Source organism: Lampetra planeri, chromosome 4 (assembly GCF_965212315.1).
Source record: "Lampetra planeri chromosome 4, kcLamPlan1.2.h2, whole genome shotgun sequence".
Lineage (NCBI taxonomy): Eukaryota > Metazoa > Chordata > Hyperoartia > Petromyzontiformes > Petromyzontidae > Lampetra > Lampetra planeri.
Genome location: NC_136110.1, coordinates 21251107 through 21267992, shown reverse-complemented (window position 1 = coordinate 21267992; position 16886 = coordinate 21251107). Strand labels below are relative to the sequence as shown.

The 16886-nt window shown below is 48.9% G+C and overlaps 1 protein-coding gene across 1 annotated transcript; it reads left to right on the top strand.

The window, feature by feature from the left end:
- The first annotated feature begins 119 nt into the window (after positions 1-119).
- Positions 120-16886, top strand: LACTB2 (lactamase beta 2). The gene is made up of 7 exons (XM_078593494.1): positions 120-433; positions 3322-3485; positions 7655-7784; positions 7891-8069; positions 13301-13449; positions 14655-14736; positions 15567-16886. The coding sequence occupies exons 1-7, from the start codon at positions 312-314 to the stop codon at positions 15611-15613; spliced, it is 873 nt and encodes a 290-aa protein (XP_078449620.1). The 5' UTR covers positions 120-311; the 3' UTR covers positions 15614-16886.

The following is a 16886-nucleotide window of genomic DNA, read 5'->3' as shown; positions in this document are numbered from 1 at the left end:
AACACGCTCGTGCGCGATGACGTCATTACATATGTCACTTTAACGTTGTCGGAACACGCTCGTGCGCGATGACGTCACTGCTCACGTCCCTTTCACCTTGTCGGAACACGCTCGTGCGCGATGACGTCAAGTCAATCATCTGGTTGAGACGCAGCCGTCGCGGTCGTCTTCATCGCCCGTGACGCGCCGGCTGCTGCTGCTGTTGTTGCTGCTGCTGCTGTTGTTGCTGTTGTTGTTGTTCCTGTTGTTGTTGCTGCTGCTGCTGCTGTTGCTGCTGCTGTTGCTGCTGCTGCTGAACAGAGTCGTCAGCGATGGCCACGGTTATCCCGAAGCTGGAGCAGCTGTCTTCACGGGTGTTCCGGGTGCTGGGCTGTAACCCGGGGCCCATGACTCTGCAGGGGACCAACACGTACCTGGTGGGCACGGGCAGCAGGTAGGGGGGGGGGACACTGCAGTTGTCTTCATCGCAAGGCCCACGGGCCATTTGGCGGCCCAATGACAATACACACATGACGACAACACCCCCCCCATCGCCATCCTCATCGCGCTGCTGTCAAACCCACCAGTGGTTTCAAATGGTGTGGCCACCCTCGGCACTGATGATGTCTTATCGTCTGAAAGTTGGTGAAGAACAATGGGATAGAGACTCACACCCCCATGGGTCCCCGTAGTCTCTCACCTGGCTGAGCGAGCGTGAGGTTCCATTCCCAAATTTTTGTTGCTGTGGTTTTCACACCTGATGATGATTACTTTTAGATGTTTTCGGTAAAGTCAAGTAGGGAAAAAGAAGTAATAAAAATAAGTAATAAAACTGATAGAAATAAATATTAGAAATAATAGAAAAAGAAAATAAATAATTAACTTCAAATCTAGAACTGATGATGATTGCTTGTAGATTTGAAGCTTTCGTGACTGCAAGGATTCATACTCTTAGGTTTTTTCGGTAAAGTCACGTAGGTTATTTTTATTTTAATAGAAATAATAATAAATCACATTTTTTTCTATTATTATTTCTATTATTTTTGTTATTCATTTTTATTTTTTTACCTACGTGACTTTACCGAAAAACCTAAGAGTGTGATTGCTTGTGTTGCAATCGAAACATCGTGAGCATTTTATTTTGTATTGTTATTATTTTATTATTTCCCTTCTACGTGACTTTACCGAAAGGTACTCTTTGGTTTTTTCGGTCAAGTAACGTAGGTAAAAGAAGAAAATAAATTAAATGACGTTTCGGAGGCAACACAAGCTTCCATCTTCAGGTGGAACTGTCACAGGAAAATTGCTGTATCAAGTGAAGAGAGCTGTAAGAGACACGAGATTATATACTGGTTAAGGGGTGGGGGGGAGGAGCCAGGATGGGCCGTGGAAGCTTGTGTTGCCTCCGAAACGTCGTGATTTAATTTATTTTCTTGTTTTACCTACGTGACTTTACTGAAAAAACCAAAGCGTATGGACCCTTGCAGTAACGAAAACTTCAAATCTAGAATTTACCGAAAGAACCAACAAGATAGGTTCCATATGCTCGCCTGATGGCGAAGGTGGTGCGTGTGGTTTCCTGGGGTGTGTCACCCAGTGCGTCTGATCTCGTCAGAAGCTCGGCAGGGTTCATCCTGGATCGTGACCACAAAACAGGAGGCAGGCGTCAGACTGCTTTGGCGATACGTGGCATGCCCCGGGTGCCTTTTGTTATTTGCGGTAAAGTTGTGGCACTTTGCGTGACCTAGTCGGATCCAAATCCATAGCTGTACTTCACCGCTCCCTGCCTTCAGCGCATCAGAATGAGATTTTATTTTATCCTGGAGGAATACGATGAGTTATGAAGCTCTTTCTCACTAATGTCCAGGAGGGGCGGGTCAGAAAGTTACAACAATCAATATATAATGAACGATAAAATTACTCGTTGGTTCTTTCGGTAAAGTCACGTAGAATGTTGTTGTTGTTGTTTAAATAATAGATTACGGCGTTTCGATTGCAACACAAGTCTCTGTGTGTCTATGTGTGTGTCTCTGTGTAGTCTCTCTCTGCCTGTGTGTTTGTCTGTGTGCCTCCGTGTCTGTGTTTTGTCTTTCTCAAATTTAGCAATCTTTGGAAGAACGTAATCAACCAGGTAGGGCATTGACTGTTGTGTTAGCCGACTCGCATTGTATTTCTAAGTTTACTAGGTTTAAATTTCGATTTAAAGCTTTCGTGACTGCATGGATTCATATTATTGGTTGTTTCGGTAAAGTCACGTAGAAGGGAAATAATAAAGTAATAAAAATGAAACTATAGTTTTTTTTTCTACCTGATGACGATCGCTTGTGTTGCATTCGTGACTTTACCGAAAGAACCAAATAGTTATTCCTGCAGTCACAAATGCTTCAAATCAAGTTTGAACGATAGAAGTACAAAGTATAGCAAAGTTAAACAACACAAATAAATTACATAAGTACAAATTGCACAAGTACATCAATTCCTGCCGATTTTTCAGCATAATGCAAGCGTGGCAAGGCTGATAAACAACAAAAGCAGTCACAAACCACACCAATACTGACTAGGGTGGTGGGATGTGACACCCGCACAACGTGGGTTGGTCCTCATCCAACCGTGGATTCACTAAAGGGCCGTGCGTGTACAGAAATAGTGTAACAGTTATTGTTTACATAGATTTTACACCTTTTTTATGCAGTGGTGAGCATTACGCACAACAATGGCTGGAGTGAGGCACCACCTCCGCATCATCCGTTTAAACTTTAACCAGATATGTGTATGGGGAGTACACAGCTGCATTCTATCAAAGCACGCCAAAGTACGGAACGTGAAATCAAAGTACATAAGCTGCCCAGTGTATCTGGAAGTATGGTTTTGTACGAGTGATGCGCTTAGTATTGTACTAGTTATGTGTATGACTGCATGCATGCATATGCTGTACTGCAAATGTACAAGCAGACTCTTGATAAATTGTGACCCAAAGCTCTGATGACAAATGTAAAAAAATGTAAGTGTTCCCATACCCAGAGAGCATTGGGTCATTGTCAATAGTCGTGTTTTTATCTCGTGTCATTCAAGCAGATGTTGAGGAAAAGCAACAGCTGATTGTAATTGCTAATGATGACTGTCGACAGTCATCATGGCTGTCACGTGTGATGTCATCTTACGACGTCACATGGCACGCACTGTGTGACATTGCGTCGTGCGGTTTGAACAGAACAATTGCTCATTGGATACACGGAGAACCGCTTGTTGTAAAGCTTGGCAGAATCCATGCGTATGCATGTTGTCTCGTTTTCGTTTCGGCGCTGCAATGTGCTCCCATGTGCGTGTGCTTGACACCGGCAGGCGAGTGCTGATCGACACGGGGGAGCCCAACATTCCCGAGTATGTGGCGAACCTGCAGACGGCGCTGGCGCAGCTGGGCAGCAGCGTGCAGGAGATCCTCCTCACGCACTGGCACCACGACCATGTTGGGGGCATCTCCGATGTCTGCCGTGCCCTCGCCATCGGTGCGTGTGTAGTGGGTGTAAATGGAGAGAGAGTGAGACTTCTCTCTCCACATGTGTGAGGAAACCGGAGTGCCCATAAGGAAAAAAGCACAAAGAATAACAACACAATAAAGTCCATAGTTAGGTCAGTAATCTGCTTTACCAACCACCTGAATGTCCCTGTAGGTGGGTGTCTTGCGCACTGCTATCAACTTGGTAATCACCTCCGATGAGTGCGTTTGGCTATGTACTGTGTGAAAGAAGTTCAACATACATACATACGGCATGGTCACTGCATAATCTACCAATCCCACCTCCATAGTCCCACAACAATAACAACAACCGCCATTCGCCACTAAGTGGTGGTGACATCACCACGACGCTTGTGCCAGGCTATGTGCACTCTGAAGCTACGTGAAGTGTCGAACGCCCGCTGGCAGGAGGTCACGAGGCAGACCCAGGTGCCACGGGTCGACTGACCGAGACGACTGGCTGATGAACCACCTGTGCCCCCTACTGTGCCAACTTGCTGTGCTTTATACACCCGGCGCTCTGCTCATTGTTGTGAGCGTCGCTCCTCCGCCCTCCGTTGTTGTTGGAGGGCAACTGCCTCCAACTGCCCAGTAGCGTCCTTCACGAGTCTCCTCCACAGAGGCCGATCTTGACACCGCTGGTACCAGTCATTGGCAAATCCATTCAGCTCCACATCCTCCTGTACCACATCACTCCATCTCTTCTCTCACCCATGCCGCACCCGTTTAGCCCCCGCGATCCGGCCAAACAAAAGTTGTTTAGGCATGCGGTGGCTGGGCATGTAGGCTACATGGCCCAGCCAACCCAGCCTTGCCTGCCGGAGGACCTCACCGATGGGACTTTCAAGGATTTGTGAGCTCACACAATCCAGCCTGGTTAAACCCAGGATGGATCGTAGGCAGGCCAGCCTAAATGTTTTTAACCGGCGAAGATGTTCCATTAGGTGGGTCCACGTTTTTCTCAAGCGTAGAGAAGGGATGGAAAGACTGTGGCCGAGAAGACCTGAAGCTTCGTGCGGAGCGACAGACGAGGGAGCTTCCACACAACGTTACGCAACCGATGAAAAGATAATGCCGCTCGACTGATTCGGAGTGAGACCTCTGCTGTTAAACCGGAGCCGGTCATGAGCACACTGCCCAGGTATGGGAAACTCTCCACTCTCTCCACAACTACCCCATCACCAATTGGGAGTTGTGAGGGTAGAGTGTCCGATGGTACAAAATACCCAGGAAGGTGCTTAGTTTTGGTGGGGCGCCAGGTTCAGCAGCAGCGCCTCCAACTCCTCCTCTGAGTGAGCAGCAATTAGCAGATCATCGGCATACATAACATGGTTGAGCAATAGGGAGCCATCTCTTGACCGCACCCGGGCATCGATCAGTCTCCCATTGTATCTGTACCAGATGAAAATTCCTCCGGTACAGCTATTGAAGGCTTCACGAACTACGTGGTCAAAATAGATGTTAAATAATGTGGGAGCCAGAGGACATCCCTGTCACACCCCAAGGTGCACAGGGAATGGCTCTGACTCCCGGACACGTAGTTTTACCCGGGCCCGCTCACCATCATGAAGGTCCTTGATGATCGTGAGCAGAGGGTCAGGGACTCCAAAAGCACAAAGAATGCAGAGCCCAGGCCTACTGATGGTATCATAGGGCTTGACCAGGTCAATAAAGCAGAGATGTAGGTCTTGTTGGAATTCCCTACACCTCTGCTGTCGCAGACGGACAGAAAATATGGCATCTGTGCAGGACCGCCCTTTCCTGAAACCGCATGGGGGCTCCGCAAATCTCTCCTCAGCGTGCCTAGCAAGGCGATGTTGAATAATCCTTGCCAGGACCTTTCCCGGCACACTGAGGAGTGAGATGCCCTTTTAGTTGTTACAGTCTGTGCGGTCCCCCTTCTTAAAGAGGGGGACCACCAGGGCATCGTTTTAGTCCTGCGGAACCCGTCTTGCGGAACCCGTCCTGCGGAACCCGTCCAGTGGTCCAGACTGTTGTTATGATGTTATGTAGGGCAGTCTGTGCACAAACGCCACCCTCCCTCAGCATTTCGCTTGGGAGATCATATCTGCCCGGTGCCTTTCCTGGTCTCAGACTTTGGATCGCCTGCAGTACTTCATCAACAGATGGCACCTCAGCCAGCCACTCACAGGGGGTGACTTCCAATATCTGAGGCACCGCAGCCTCGGCAGGGTCATCCCCACTTTGTCCCACGTTATCTAGGCTGAGGGATGTCCCCTTCCCCAGGACCTAACAGAAATGCTCAGCAAATCTGCAAACCTGTTCCTGGGGGTCGGAGAATGGATCATCGTTCCTTCCCCTAATTATGGTAATAGGTGTGGAGCTGCAGGTTACTTTTTGATGGAATTAAAGAGCGATTTGTGATCGCGGTCCATTGAGGCAGACTCCATCTCCTCAGCAACCCGTGATCACCACCCATACTTGCAGCACCTTACGGCTCTCCGAACCTCCGAGCGAAGGCTGCGGTAAGCCTCCATGGTCAGTGGGCAGATCAGCTCCACGGTAGGTCCTGGTGTCAAGGACATGGGCCCGCATCCGCTGTTCCGTCACTATGTAGTCTATTAGATGGTCTTGCTTTGACCCGGCATGCATCCATGATGTTGTGTGGATGCGCCGATGCCGGAACAGCGTGTTGGTAATTACAAGCCCATGGGCTGCACAAAAATCTAGCAGCCTCCTGCCGTTGTTATTGAGCTGATCTCGCCCATGCCTTCCAATCACTCCAGACCAGGTGCCAGCATCATGACCAACTCGGGCATTGAAGTCACCCAACAAGATGATTCTATCCCGAGGGGCCACTTTAGCTCGCACCTGTGACAGGAGGTTATAGAAGGCATCTGACTCAACGGCCTTGCCTGCATCCCTTCAGGGATGTTCGTCTTCAGTGGGGGCATAAGTAACCACGACCACCACTCCTCGCCTCTGGTTGATGGGAAGGTGAGCCCAAATTAGCCTGGGGCTTACAGCTTCCCACACCTCATGACAGTCTCCTGCCCCGAGAAGAGGACTGTCTACCCCTCATGGTGGCAGGAGCCAGAGCCGGTCCACTGGACCTCATGAATACCACAGAGATCTAGGCGGTACCGGTCCAGCTCCTGACAGAGGAGTGGCAGCCTCTCGTCCGCAGTGAGTGTTCAAACATTCCACGTGGCCACACGTGCTTTGTTATTGTTTCTGGAGGAGCCCTGAGGGTAAGGATTTAGTCTCCTGGCTCCGCCAAATGGGGTTTGGCCAGGAGACATCATAGACACCTGTCCGCCCGGGGCCTCCGGCACAAGCTTATTTATAAAAACAATTCTGTCGTGATTTAGCGGTAATTAATTGAAGGTGGAGAGGTTATCAGCCCCTTGCACTCGTCCAGAGCCTCCTTTTGGCCGCTGTGGTCGTCACAAACACCATGAGGGGAAAGGCCAATCGGAATTGGCCCTCCCCCCACAGCACTGCCCACGACAGCGTTGCCCGTCCGGCACCACGAGGAGGTAGAGAAAAATGGTCTTGCGCAAAGATGAACTATTTGATTATTGAAATCATTAATGATGCTATCGATTATCATTTACATTACTTAACTAATGGGATAACACGAAAATAGCTGGAAACATTTTTCAACTGGATGGTAGGTGATGTGCGGGACTTGGTGATGCCATCGGCATCATCAGCCGCGTGGCTCTGGGTGTGGTATGTAGTGGGTTTCCTGCCTTCAGGAGGCAAAATGTTGTTGCGGCCACCCTTAGAAAAGAAAGCCAAACAACCAGAAAAACATTTACCATTTGGCCCAGTTGGTGCTGGCATTGACCCGGTAAGGCCAATATGGGGATCCATGCTGAGACCGCTTGCCTGGTTTGTGAGCCAAGCCGATTCCCTTCCGAGTGGCCATGGGAATGCGGCATTCTTTCTGCACCTGGTTAAAACAGTTGGCTACGTACGGTGCGAAAGAAGCTGAACATGTATACATACATACTGGTGCCAGCTCGGTACACTTACATGGCATTCGCTCTCTGAGGCACGCAGCTGTATTTGTAAAGGTGACAATGGTGTGCGGGCGAGTACTTTTGGCAGTGTGGCCAGTTTTGCCGTGATGTGGTGGATGGTGATGGTGAACGCGGTGGTGTTGGCGGCGGTGGTGGTGGTGGAGTGCAGGTGCCGGCGTGCGGCTGTCGAAACTACCGCGAGTACCGCCGCGGCGCGAGGAGGTGTTGGGCAGTGAGGGCTTGGAGTACACATTCCTGCGCGATGGCGACGTCATCACCACCGAGGGAGCCACGCTCCGGTAAGCGATCGGCGTCGTTTGCCGGAGTGAGCTCGGTTTCCGCGCGTGCGCGAGAACCCCCAATAACCGCCGACGGCACTGGTGGGCGTGGGCGGCGCGCGTGCAGGGTGGTGTACACACCGGGACACACGGACGACCACATGGTGCTGCTGCTGGAGGAGGAGGGCTCAGTCTTCTCGGGCGACTGCATCCTGGGCGAGGGCACGGCCGTGTTCGAGGACCTCTACACGTACATGCGCTCGCTCGACCTGCTGCTCAATCTCAAGCCCAAGCTCATATACCCCGGTAACCACCGACGCCCAGGGGACACGCGGGTGTCACGCACACGTACGCGTGCCTGTGAGTTTATACGCGAGCGGGAATGCCGATGAAACTCGGCTGCCGACAGAGCCTCGACCTTAAGCTCTAGAACCCGAAGTGTGGGCCCAGGACACCAGGACGTCAGAGCTGCAGTTAGCGGCGAGACCGGGATTTGTATCAGTCGGAACTAGTTAAATTCGGTCACTGCTGGTCTGGACCATCAGCTTCCCTGGGGGGGGGGGGCCCGGTACTCACAAGGGGCGCGACATAAATGCCGATGCCTTGCTCCCCCACTCCTCCTCATGAATTTACTCGACTTGCCACGCACTGTTCAGATTTTATTCCAATTTCTTTGTGAGCAATTAACGTGATAGCATGACACTGAAAGGGCATATGGCATTGTAAAGTGCTTAGAGATGCCAATTATCATGATAAGGTACTGTATGAAATGAAGTTGAATAAAATTAATTCCAATTAAACATAGTATGCCATGTGTACTTTCATGTCAATGCAGTCACTAATAATGCAATACCATGAAACTCAAAAGTACGGGATATTATACCATGACATTGAAAAAAAATCTACTTCATACAATCGTTTGTTCGTTCGTTTCTCCATCTGGCGAGGGTCGCTACGGCAGCGCGTTGAGTAGTGGCGGTCCAAACCTCCCTTTCCCTGGAGACAGACTCAAGCTCTTCCTGGGGAATTCCCAGGCGTTCCCTGGCCAAGCCGAGCGACGTAGTCCCACCAGCAGCGTGTCCTGGGCTGGCCCCGGCGTTTTTGCCCAGTGGGACATGCTGCCTGGTAGGAGTCTATCGGGGGGCTCATCAAATGTCTCTTGTGCCATGGTACTTATCAGTACGCCAAACACCATATCATTCAAACTCACGTCCTGCATCGTCATACCCAGTGATACCCATAATCAGAATCAGAAAATGTATTTATACTGGAGGATATCCATAAGCCATGTTAAGGACATAATTTTGCAATACTGCCCAGACAATAACCTGATATGTATGCCTCAGTACCATGTCATTCAGAGAGACGTGAATATTTGCCTACATTATTACTTTCCACCAATCTCACTGTGTAGCTAATTGCACAAACGATGACTATTTTGCATATGTATGAATGTAATTTGGACACGTTGAACCTTTTTCACATTATTCACCAGCAAGTGTTGCAAAACTATCATTGCAATCATATATTTACTGTAGCTACATCAAACAGGCCGTGATGCCAAGTTGGCAGATATCCAGTTGGTCTCGCCCTGATCTCAACTTGGAAATAATACCCATCATCTTTTATACATCCGGTTTATCTGTGTGTGGGAGAAGCCAAAGCATTCCGAACAAACATTGGTTCAAGCGCCATGGAGATCACAGTAAAGTAACAGGCAGACTGAGAGAGAGATGCTGGGCCCAATGGTGGACATGTTTAATCCACTGCTTAGAAGGCAAGGGTTGGTGGATGACAGATCCCTGAAATGCTCAAATCTGCTGGGCTACAAGGTGACCAGGAGATGCCAGGAGAGCAAGTTCATTCATGAAACTATCTATATAGCCCTTTGATTGTTATCTCCTGGCGTGCGACGAATTTCCGCTGGATACTCCAGTATATTCTGACACACAAACACTTATTTAACACAAATTAGCCAAACTTGCCACCCAACGGCACGATTCTGAGAAAGAGTGTCAAGACTTGTGTCGTGTTTTCTGTAAAGAGCCCACTGCGATGCACGTCACGTGTGCATAATAGAGGCATTGAGATACACGCATTGGGGTTGATGTATCCCTTGACAGTGCCCAGCCCCTGGCGGTCTGGTGCTGCTCACCGTCTGATACAGCCCGATTCACACGAAGGGCATTTGTGTGCCAGGCTTTGACGGAAGTGCCCACCCCCCAAAGCCTTGTGAGCTTGAAATAAAATGCTGACCAGACTTACCGCGGTTTTTCTTTCTTTCACAAGCCTGCTGAAGGGGCCGCGTCATTGTTTCCCCATTGTGGGCGAGTGAGTTAGGGCCGTATGAGCTGTGAGCTCAGGTCAGGCTGTCCAGCACTGATAAGGGAGCTGGGAATGTGAACGGAGAGACTACTGTTGCCAAAACCTAGTACAGCTTATGCTGATGCATCGTATATGCCCCATGTCTAAGATGCTTAGACATGGGGCATAGAAGCACAGTACAACAGTGTAATTTTCTGTGCGACCCTCTCTCCTGCCACCCTGCACTTTGTAGCCTATAACACTTGTCATGCATGGCGCTTGCCCATCCAGACCCTATCCAAGCTGATGCCTGCTTATCCTGCAAGATCTGATGAGATTGGATGGTAAATAAACTAAGCTCATTAGCCTAACGATGTAACAGGCTACTGAGAAATCACATGGTTAGCTTGTCCCTTTTATACATGCATGTACTGACGATGGTTCGTCACCCTTAGAAATGGAATAAATATTTATTCCATCGACCTTTGGGCCTTTCACGCCAACTATTTGCAATAGGGTTAGTTCCAGCAAACTCTTAAGATTTCCACTTCCTGCGGCTCATCAGCAGGGTCATGCTTGTTGGATGCTGCCTTGAACCGTGATGCTAAAGCCAAGAGCATAGAGAGAGCAATCTGAGCAGCTGACCCTATTCAATAATGGGACTTGTGGCCAAGAAAGAAGATAAACTTCGATGCATACGTTTTATTTTTTCTCATAGTTATTCATAAATGCAATATATCACAGTGTGGAGTTGCCTGTATATCCCATCGAAATATAATTGTGTCTCAATGCGCAGTCATCAGAAAAGGGGGAGGTTACGGGCAGATTTTAGCAGGGTAGCAATAAGCCATGGAGGTGTTCACAGTCGGGTCAATTTGTGTTCAGTTCCGTACGTTTGGGGGTATTCTTTCTCGCCGCGCGAGGAGCTAACCGGACAACGATTCAACAAACAGGGTCGGTGTCTCTGAAAAGTGAAAGGTCTATTGGAGGCAGGCGGTGCTTGAAAAGGTGTAAGCATAAACTTAAACAGGGGGAGAGGAGAGTGGCAGACATGGGGCGGCAGGGGGGCAATGGAGGAGGATGAGAAGAAAAAGAAGCGAGCTCCCACCGAGCGGAGGTTGATGCAGAGTAGAACGTGTCTAGCTGAAAGCACAAATCGCGTGCTCGGCATCACACAAGAAAGGGGGGTTGGGTGGTGTGGGGTGACGAGGAGGAGGTGGACACTGGACAGATGTAGCCTGCGAATTTAAGTATAGAAATTGAATTGACAATGCTTGCCATAAATGCATCAAAGTGAGAATCGGTCAGTTACAGCTTGTGCAAGTGATATGCCCACGTTAGATTTATGCTAATGGAGCAAACAGTCAGGGCCGAATCATGGTCCTGACATGTCTTTTGGAGGCCCCCCCCACTTTCCTATATTGGTGTCTTTCTTGCCTTCCTCCTCGCAAAATCATCCACTAGATCGTCAAAATCTAGCTGTCTGACAAGGTCTTACTCTATTGACATAAGTGACAATGAGCTGATACGTGTATGGGACGTGCTACTCCACCGCTCATTTTTTATTCTGCCTTAAAGGGAAAATGTCCACTTACCCTGGCAGTTTGTCACTGGCAAAGTTAGACAAATCCGAAGTGCCACAAAAACATTGGGGAACACTGCCTGCAGATTAAGTGCTTGCAACGTCTCAAGCAATTTAGTTGGGCACTTCTCACCCTCAAAGTTCGTTGGCAAAGTTCATGTCCAGGTCTGATGGATATGCAGCGGAGAGTGCATTTACCTTTTACACTATGACATCACTGTTAGACACCTGATCTGACATAAACAGAACTCCAAAGAGACTGGTCAAACGCTTGTAAGCGTCCAAGCGATGTTCAAGGCATGCCACTAGCTTATCAATGACCACATGAAATGTTTCTATTTTGAACTTCTCCCTCCCCTCAAGTGTCACACCTGGCTCTGAGCTCTCATCTGCAAATGTTTTGCGTTTCCTCTTTCACCGAAGATCGTACTTATATGACTGAGAGACACCTGTCACATTTAAGGCTGCCCTTTCAAAAGCCTGAAACTGGCCTCGCTGTCCCGCCACAAAATCCCTCAACGAAGACAAAAGCTGTGCTGCTACAGAGATGCCAATGTCACTTCTCTGTAGGTGCATGCTTGTCGCGTGGAACCGGTCAAGTATGACGTCCCAGAAATGTGCCATGAACACCATCTCTAAGGTGTCCAATTTAGCACATAGTCTAGCGGCCTCAATTAGAGTATCTCTTTTCTCATCATCATTGCACACACCACCGAAGGCCTCTCTAATGTGGGTGTAATTTCTCCACAGTGCCTTGGTTGACTCTGCCCGAGCACTCCACTGAGTGCTGGACAGCGAATTTAAACACCAAGTGGCCTCGGGGCCCTCACACTGTAAGCGCTGAGGGGCCCAGGGACCCTAGTGGTCAGCTCACGCTTTAAACACCAAGGGGTCTGGTGGGCCCTCACTGTGTAAGCACTGAGGGGTCTGGGTGGCCCTAGTGGTGAGCTCACGCTATAAGTACCCAGGGACCTCGTGGTGAGCTTGCGCTGTGCGCATTGAGGGCCCTGGTGTTCAACTTCCTTCGGAAGTCTTGGGCCACGCACCGCGCGCGGCCTGAGGCTTGGAGGCCCCCTGGCAGTCCGAGGCCCCGGGACACTGGCCCCACTGGCCCGGTCCATAATCCAGCCTTGCGAACAGTCGTGTACGGTACTGTTGACACAAAAAAAGTGAGACAATACAAACGAGACGGTCCAAACGTGACAGAATATTACATTCTAGCACAGGGGTGGCCAACCTGGAACAGACCAAGAGCCAAAAAGTACCCATGAATTTTGCAAAGAGTCAAGTTGACATATAAGTGTGTGTATATATTGACAGTTTTCGGCACAGCACGGGAGACATTATTTTTTGGTCCTGTGATGGTGTGTTCTACGTTATGCCCCTTCGATAGAGCCGCATGTGGTGGATTAAAGGTTTTTGCTGGCATGCTCAACATACGGCCTAACCCTGAACACCACAGTTCAGGTTCAAGTCGACTTTGTTTAACCAGGTGAGAACTCACAAGTCCAAGATGAGTATAGTTTGCAAGACAGACCTGGGAAACTGTGTCCCTGGGATTCGATTGCCGATTCAAACGTTGGCCCTGAAGCCGACGACGATTCGTCGAATTGCGCGCGACTTCAAGTCGTACCCGTTGTGTCTCCCGCAGGCCACGGGCCGGTGGTGCAGGATGCGCAGGAGAAAATCCGCGGCTACGTGTCACACCGGCAGGCGCGCGAGCGGGCGGTGATGTCCGTCGTCGGCGACCACGCCGGGAAAGAGCTCTCCCTGGAGGAGCTCGTGCGCCTCGTGTACACGGTACGACACAACGACGAGGGTGGGGAGGCCTGGCTTCCCCCTTCGCCATCGCCAGCCACAATCGATCCACCGCTGGATTAAGGCCTCCTACCCAAGGCGCAGTCACCTCTCGCCATCTCGTCGCGTAGCAATTCACCCAGCATCTACATCGCTGCGTCTCCTTTGCCGATATCCTCTGCCGCTCCGACATTATTCTTGACCGCTGCCCATCATGCTTTCTTGCGACTTGTCGTGCCCAAGCCCATGTAAGTCTCTTAATCGTTTGGATGGTGTAATATACCTGTTAGGGTGAAGGTGCAGCCTCTTGCTCACGCCACCGCTGGCAGAAGGGATTCCACGAGAGATGGATCTAGAGAGCCTCTCTAAAGGGTATCTTGGCCTACTCCTCCACGCTGGCCAGTCATCTTGGAAGAGCTGGGTCGCCATACCCAATACCTCCGTACTTTATTGCAAGTCCGGTGTGCTAACCATTGCAGCCCTGGTATAGCATCCCTGTTGTGAAACTCTCTCTTAAGAGTTATGTTGGGGAGCACCTGTTAAAGCAGGGGTAGGGAACATATTTCCCAAGCACCACATGGACGCGATTGGCCAGTGTGGTGCATTGTGGGCCAACAACCTGCATGACCGAACAGTGTGGGGAAACCTTCAGTGGATTAACACAGAGCTGAATAGTACATGCGTAATCGAGCGAATGCTTGTGGACGGATGGTCATGGGAGAGACTTGTGTAGTTCTGATATCCGGACAAGAACAGCCAGAATTGGAGACAACTGTTTCCCAACGCCTAAACCCACGTGGAAAATAGACAATTACAAAGATCCCCCGTATAGCCTCAACGCACTGTTGGGACAAGTGCTCTTAGCTTGCACCTATCAAGGCTGGCACAGCACACACAGGCTCCCTAGTGTCGATGTTTAAACACCACATCAGGTACTCATTTGAGACCGAGTCAACCGAGGGGAGGCCCAGGACCGGTTCAAATAATCGTCACGTTTGGGGACGTATGGTGCGAAAGAAGTTCAACATACACGCATACGTGGGCGGGAATTGAACCCGGATCGCCGGGTGCGTAGCACACTACCGCAAAAATACATACAAACGTATGACCTATATTACACCATGTCGTTGCACCATTTTCTGAAATGCACACAACACACTTATACCACTACACACACGTGTGTTCACGACCTTTGTTTCGTGTGTTAGGACACTCCTGAACACTTGTATAAGGCAGCATCCTGGAACCTGCACCAGCACCTCAAGAAGTTGGAGAAGGAGGGCGCAATCGGTGAGTGTCCCATGGGTCCAGCATCGATGGGAATTCCATTCAACATTGTCCAGTTCACATCACTGTCATCTGGGCAGTTCTTGACATGTTGATTTCTAGGGCGCTGGGTTTGTCAACTAACATCCCAAATTGTGTTGTAGAAATGAGGAACGACGCATTGAGAGGAAACTGATTAGAATGCGGTTACATCCAACAGAACAGCACCCACATGTCCATAATAGTCTCGTGTTTCTGTTTGTTCCTGTGTGTGTTGATATCGGTGTTCTGTTTTACATTTATATTGCATTTGTGCTTTAAATAATGTTCGCGAAGAGTTAAATCAATACATCTGTTATAAAGTGTTCATGGTTTAATTAGCTCATGTAATTTTGAACATATTTAATTCATGTTATTTATTTACACAAGAATGCCCAAGTCTCACAACTCTTTTTCAGGAGGTGCCTCTATTGGGATATGTGGCCGTTTACATTTTATGAGCGTTTGAAATGTGAGAAGAAACTAAAGTAGTATCCCGGTAAACCCAATCATGGAGAAGACGCTCCTCGCTTCATGCCGATTGGTTCACGGACCCACTTGTTGTGCTGTCAACTCACGGCAACCCCACAGCCCAGTGGGGTTTGTGAGTTTCACAAATCTCTACGCGAGCCACCAAGCCTTGCCTCCACAGTGCTCGATTGCAGGCATGCACCACCATGCCTGACTCTTTGCTCGCCAGTGTCTATGCCCGCTGTGTATTCGTGTAGGCACGCACGTCCGTGTTACGCGTGTGGCATTTGTTGCTCCCACGGTGTTCGTTAACGAATTCTCAATTACTTTTGTTGCCTTTGCAGTCAGAGTGGGAGAAGGAGAGGAGGGAAAGTGGAAGAGCAAGCTGTGAGCTCCACCGCGCAGCAGTGCACAGTGCCTTACTGGCCACCCGATGGTGGACGTCAGTACTTGACATCAGTTGCCAGTTGCCACACCCCCCCACCAGCTTATGGTGGGTTGTGTCTGCAGGGCACGTGGGTTGCCTTCACGGAGTTTAGCTGAGTGGGCCAAGGTGGTTCAGGAGGCTCATAATTGCTGTCAGCACACAGACCCAGCAATGCTGAGAATTATTGGTTTAAATTTTGGTGGAAGCCATCCCAGATCAAACCATGATTTCAAGTGTAATAAGTTTAATGGTATCAGCCAGACCACCTATTATTGCAGGAACATAAGAAATTTACTATTAATTTTGTTTATCATGGCTCTGACAGTTGAAGTTTCTAGGTATATGGAGTGAGCAATGTGCAGTAAACAGCAGAGGTGGGACAAAGTCATTGTTATGCAAGTCCAAGTCGAGTCGCAAGTCATCAAATTCATGACTCGAGTCTGACTCGAGTCCAAGTCACATGACTCGAGTCCACATCTCATAGGTGGGACAAAGTCATTGTTATGCAAGTCCAAGTCGAGTCGCAAGTCATCAAATTCATGACTCGAGTCTGACTCGAGTCCAAGTCACATGACTCGAGTCCACACCTCTGGTAAACAGTATTTTTTACAAACGTGAACGAGTGCCATGTTGTATTGGGAATGAAAGAGTTATTGGCATCATTTCAGGAAGTGCTTCTGTGGTGTCATGTCTAGGGGCTGTTTCCTGACTTGATGGATTGCTCCGCTCGTTGTGTTTCAAAAGAACATTTCTTCACCTCATTGCATAACTAAAGCAGCATCATAGGTGTAACTTTGCTTATAAAACCCCCAAAATATAGAGTAAAAAAACAAGGATAAAAAAAAATCTACTCAAGACTTCTAACACTGTTTCAGCGAACGAATCGTTATGAATGATATATGAGAGTCCGTTAATGTGATAGATTGCGTTCGAAATATAAGACGGGATTCTAGAAATGCGGACTCCTAATTTCTATGGCAAAACAAATGTATTTTTGGCCTCTGTGTGTATGTTACACTGCTGAATGTACCAGTGAACTGATTTAAAGATGTTGAATGGCGGCAGGTAATCCTGGCTCGGTGAGATGAGTAGAGCCAGCGGTGCGTGAGTCTTACGATTTCACACAGGTGTATGTGTATGTGTGCCTATATTATGGATAAGTTGATGTTGTGTTGACCTTGCTTTTATGGTCTTTAAATAATTAAAAATAAAATAAAAACAATTCTGAATAACTTTA

Coding starts and splice junctions, on each gene's coding strand:
- LACTB2 (XM_078593494.1), top strand. CDS start 312: ATGGCCACGGTTATCCCGAAGCTGGAGCAGCTGTCTTCACGGGTGTTC. Junction 8,070..13,300: donor GCCCAAGCTCATATACCCCG/GTAACCACCGAC, acceptor TGTCTCCCGCAG/GCCACGGGCCGGTGGTGCAG. Junction 14,737..15,566: donor GGAGAAGGAGGGCGCAATCG/GTGAGTGTCCCA, acceptor TTGCCTTTGCAG/TCAGAGTGGGAGAAGGAGAG.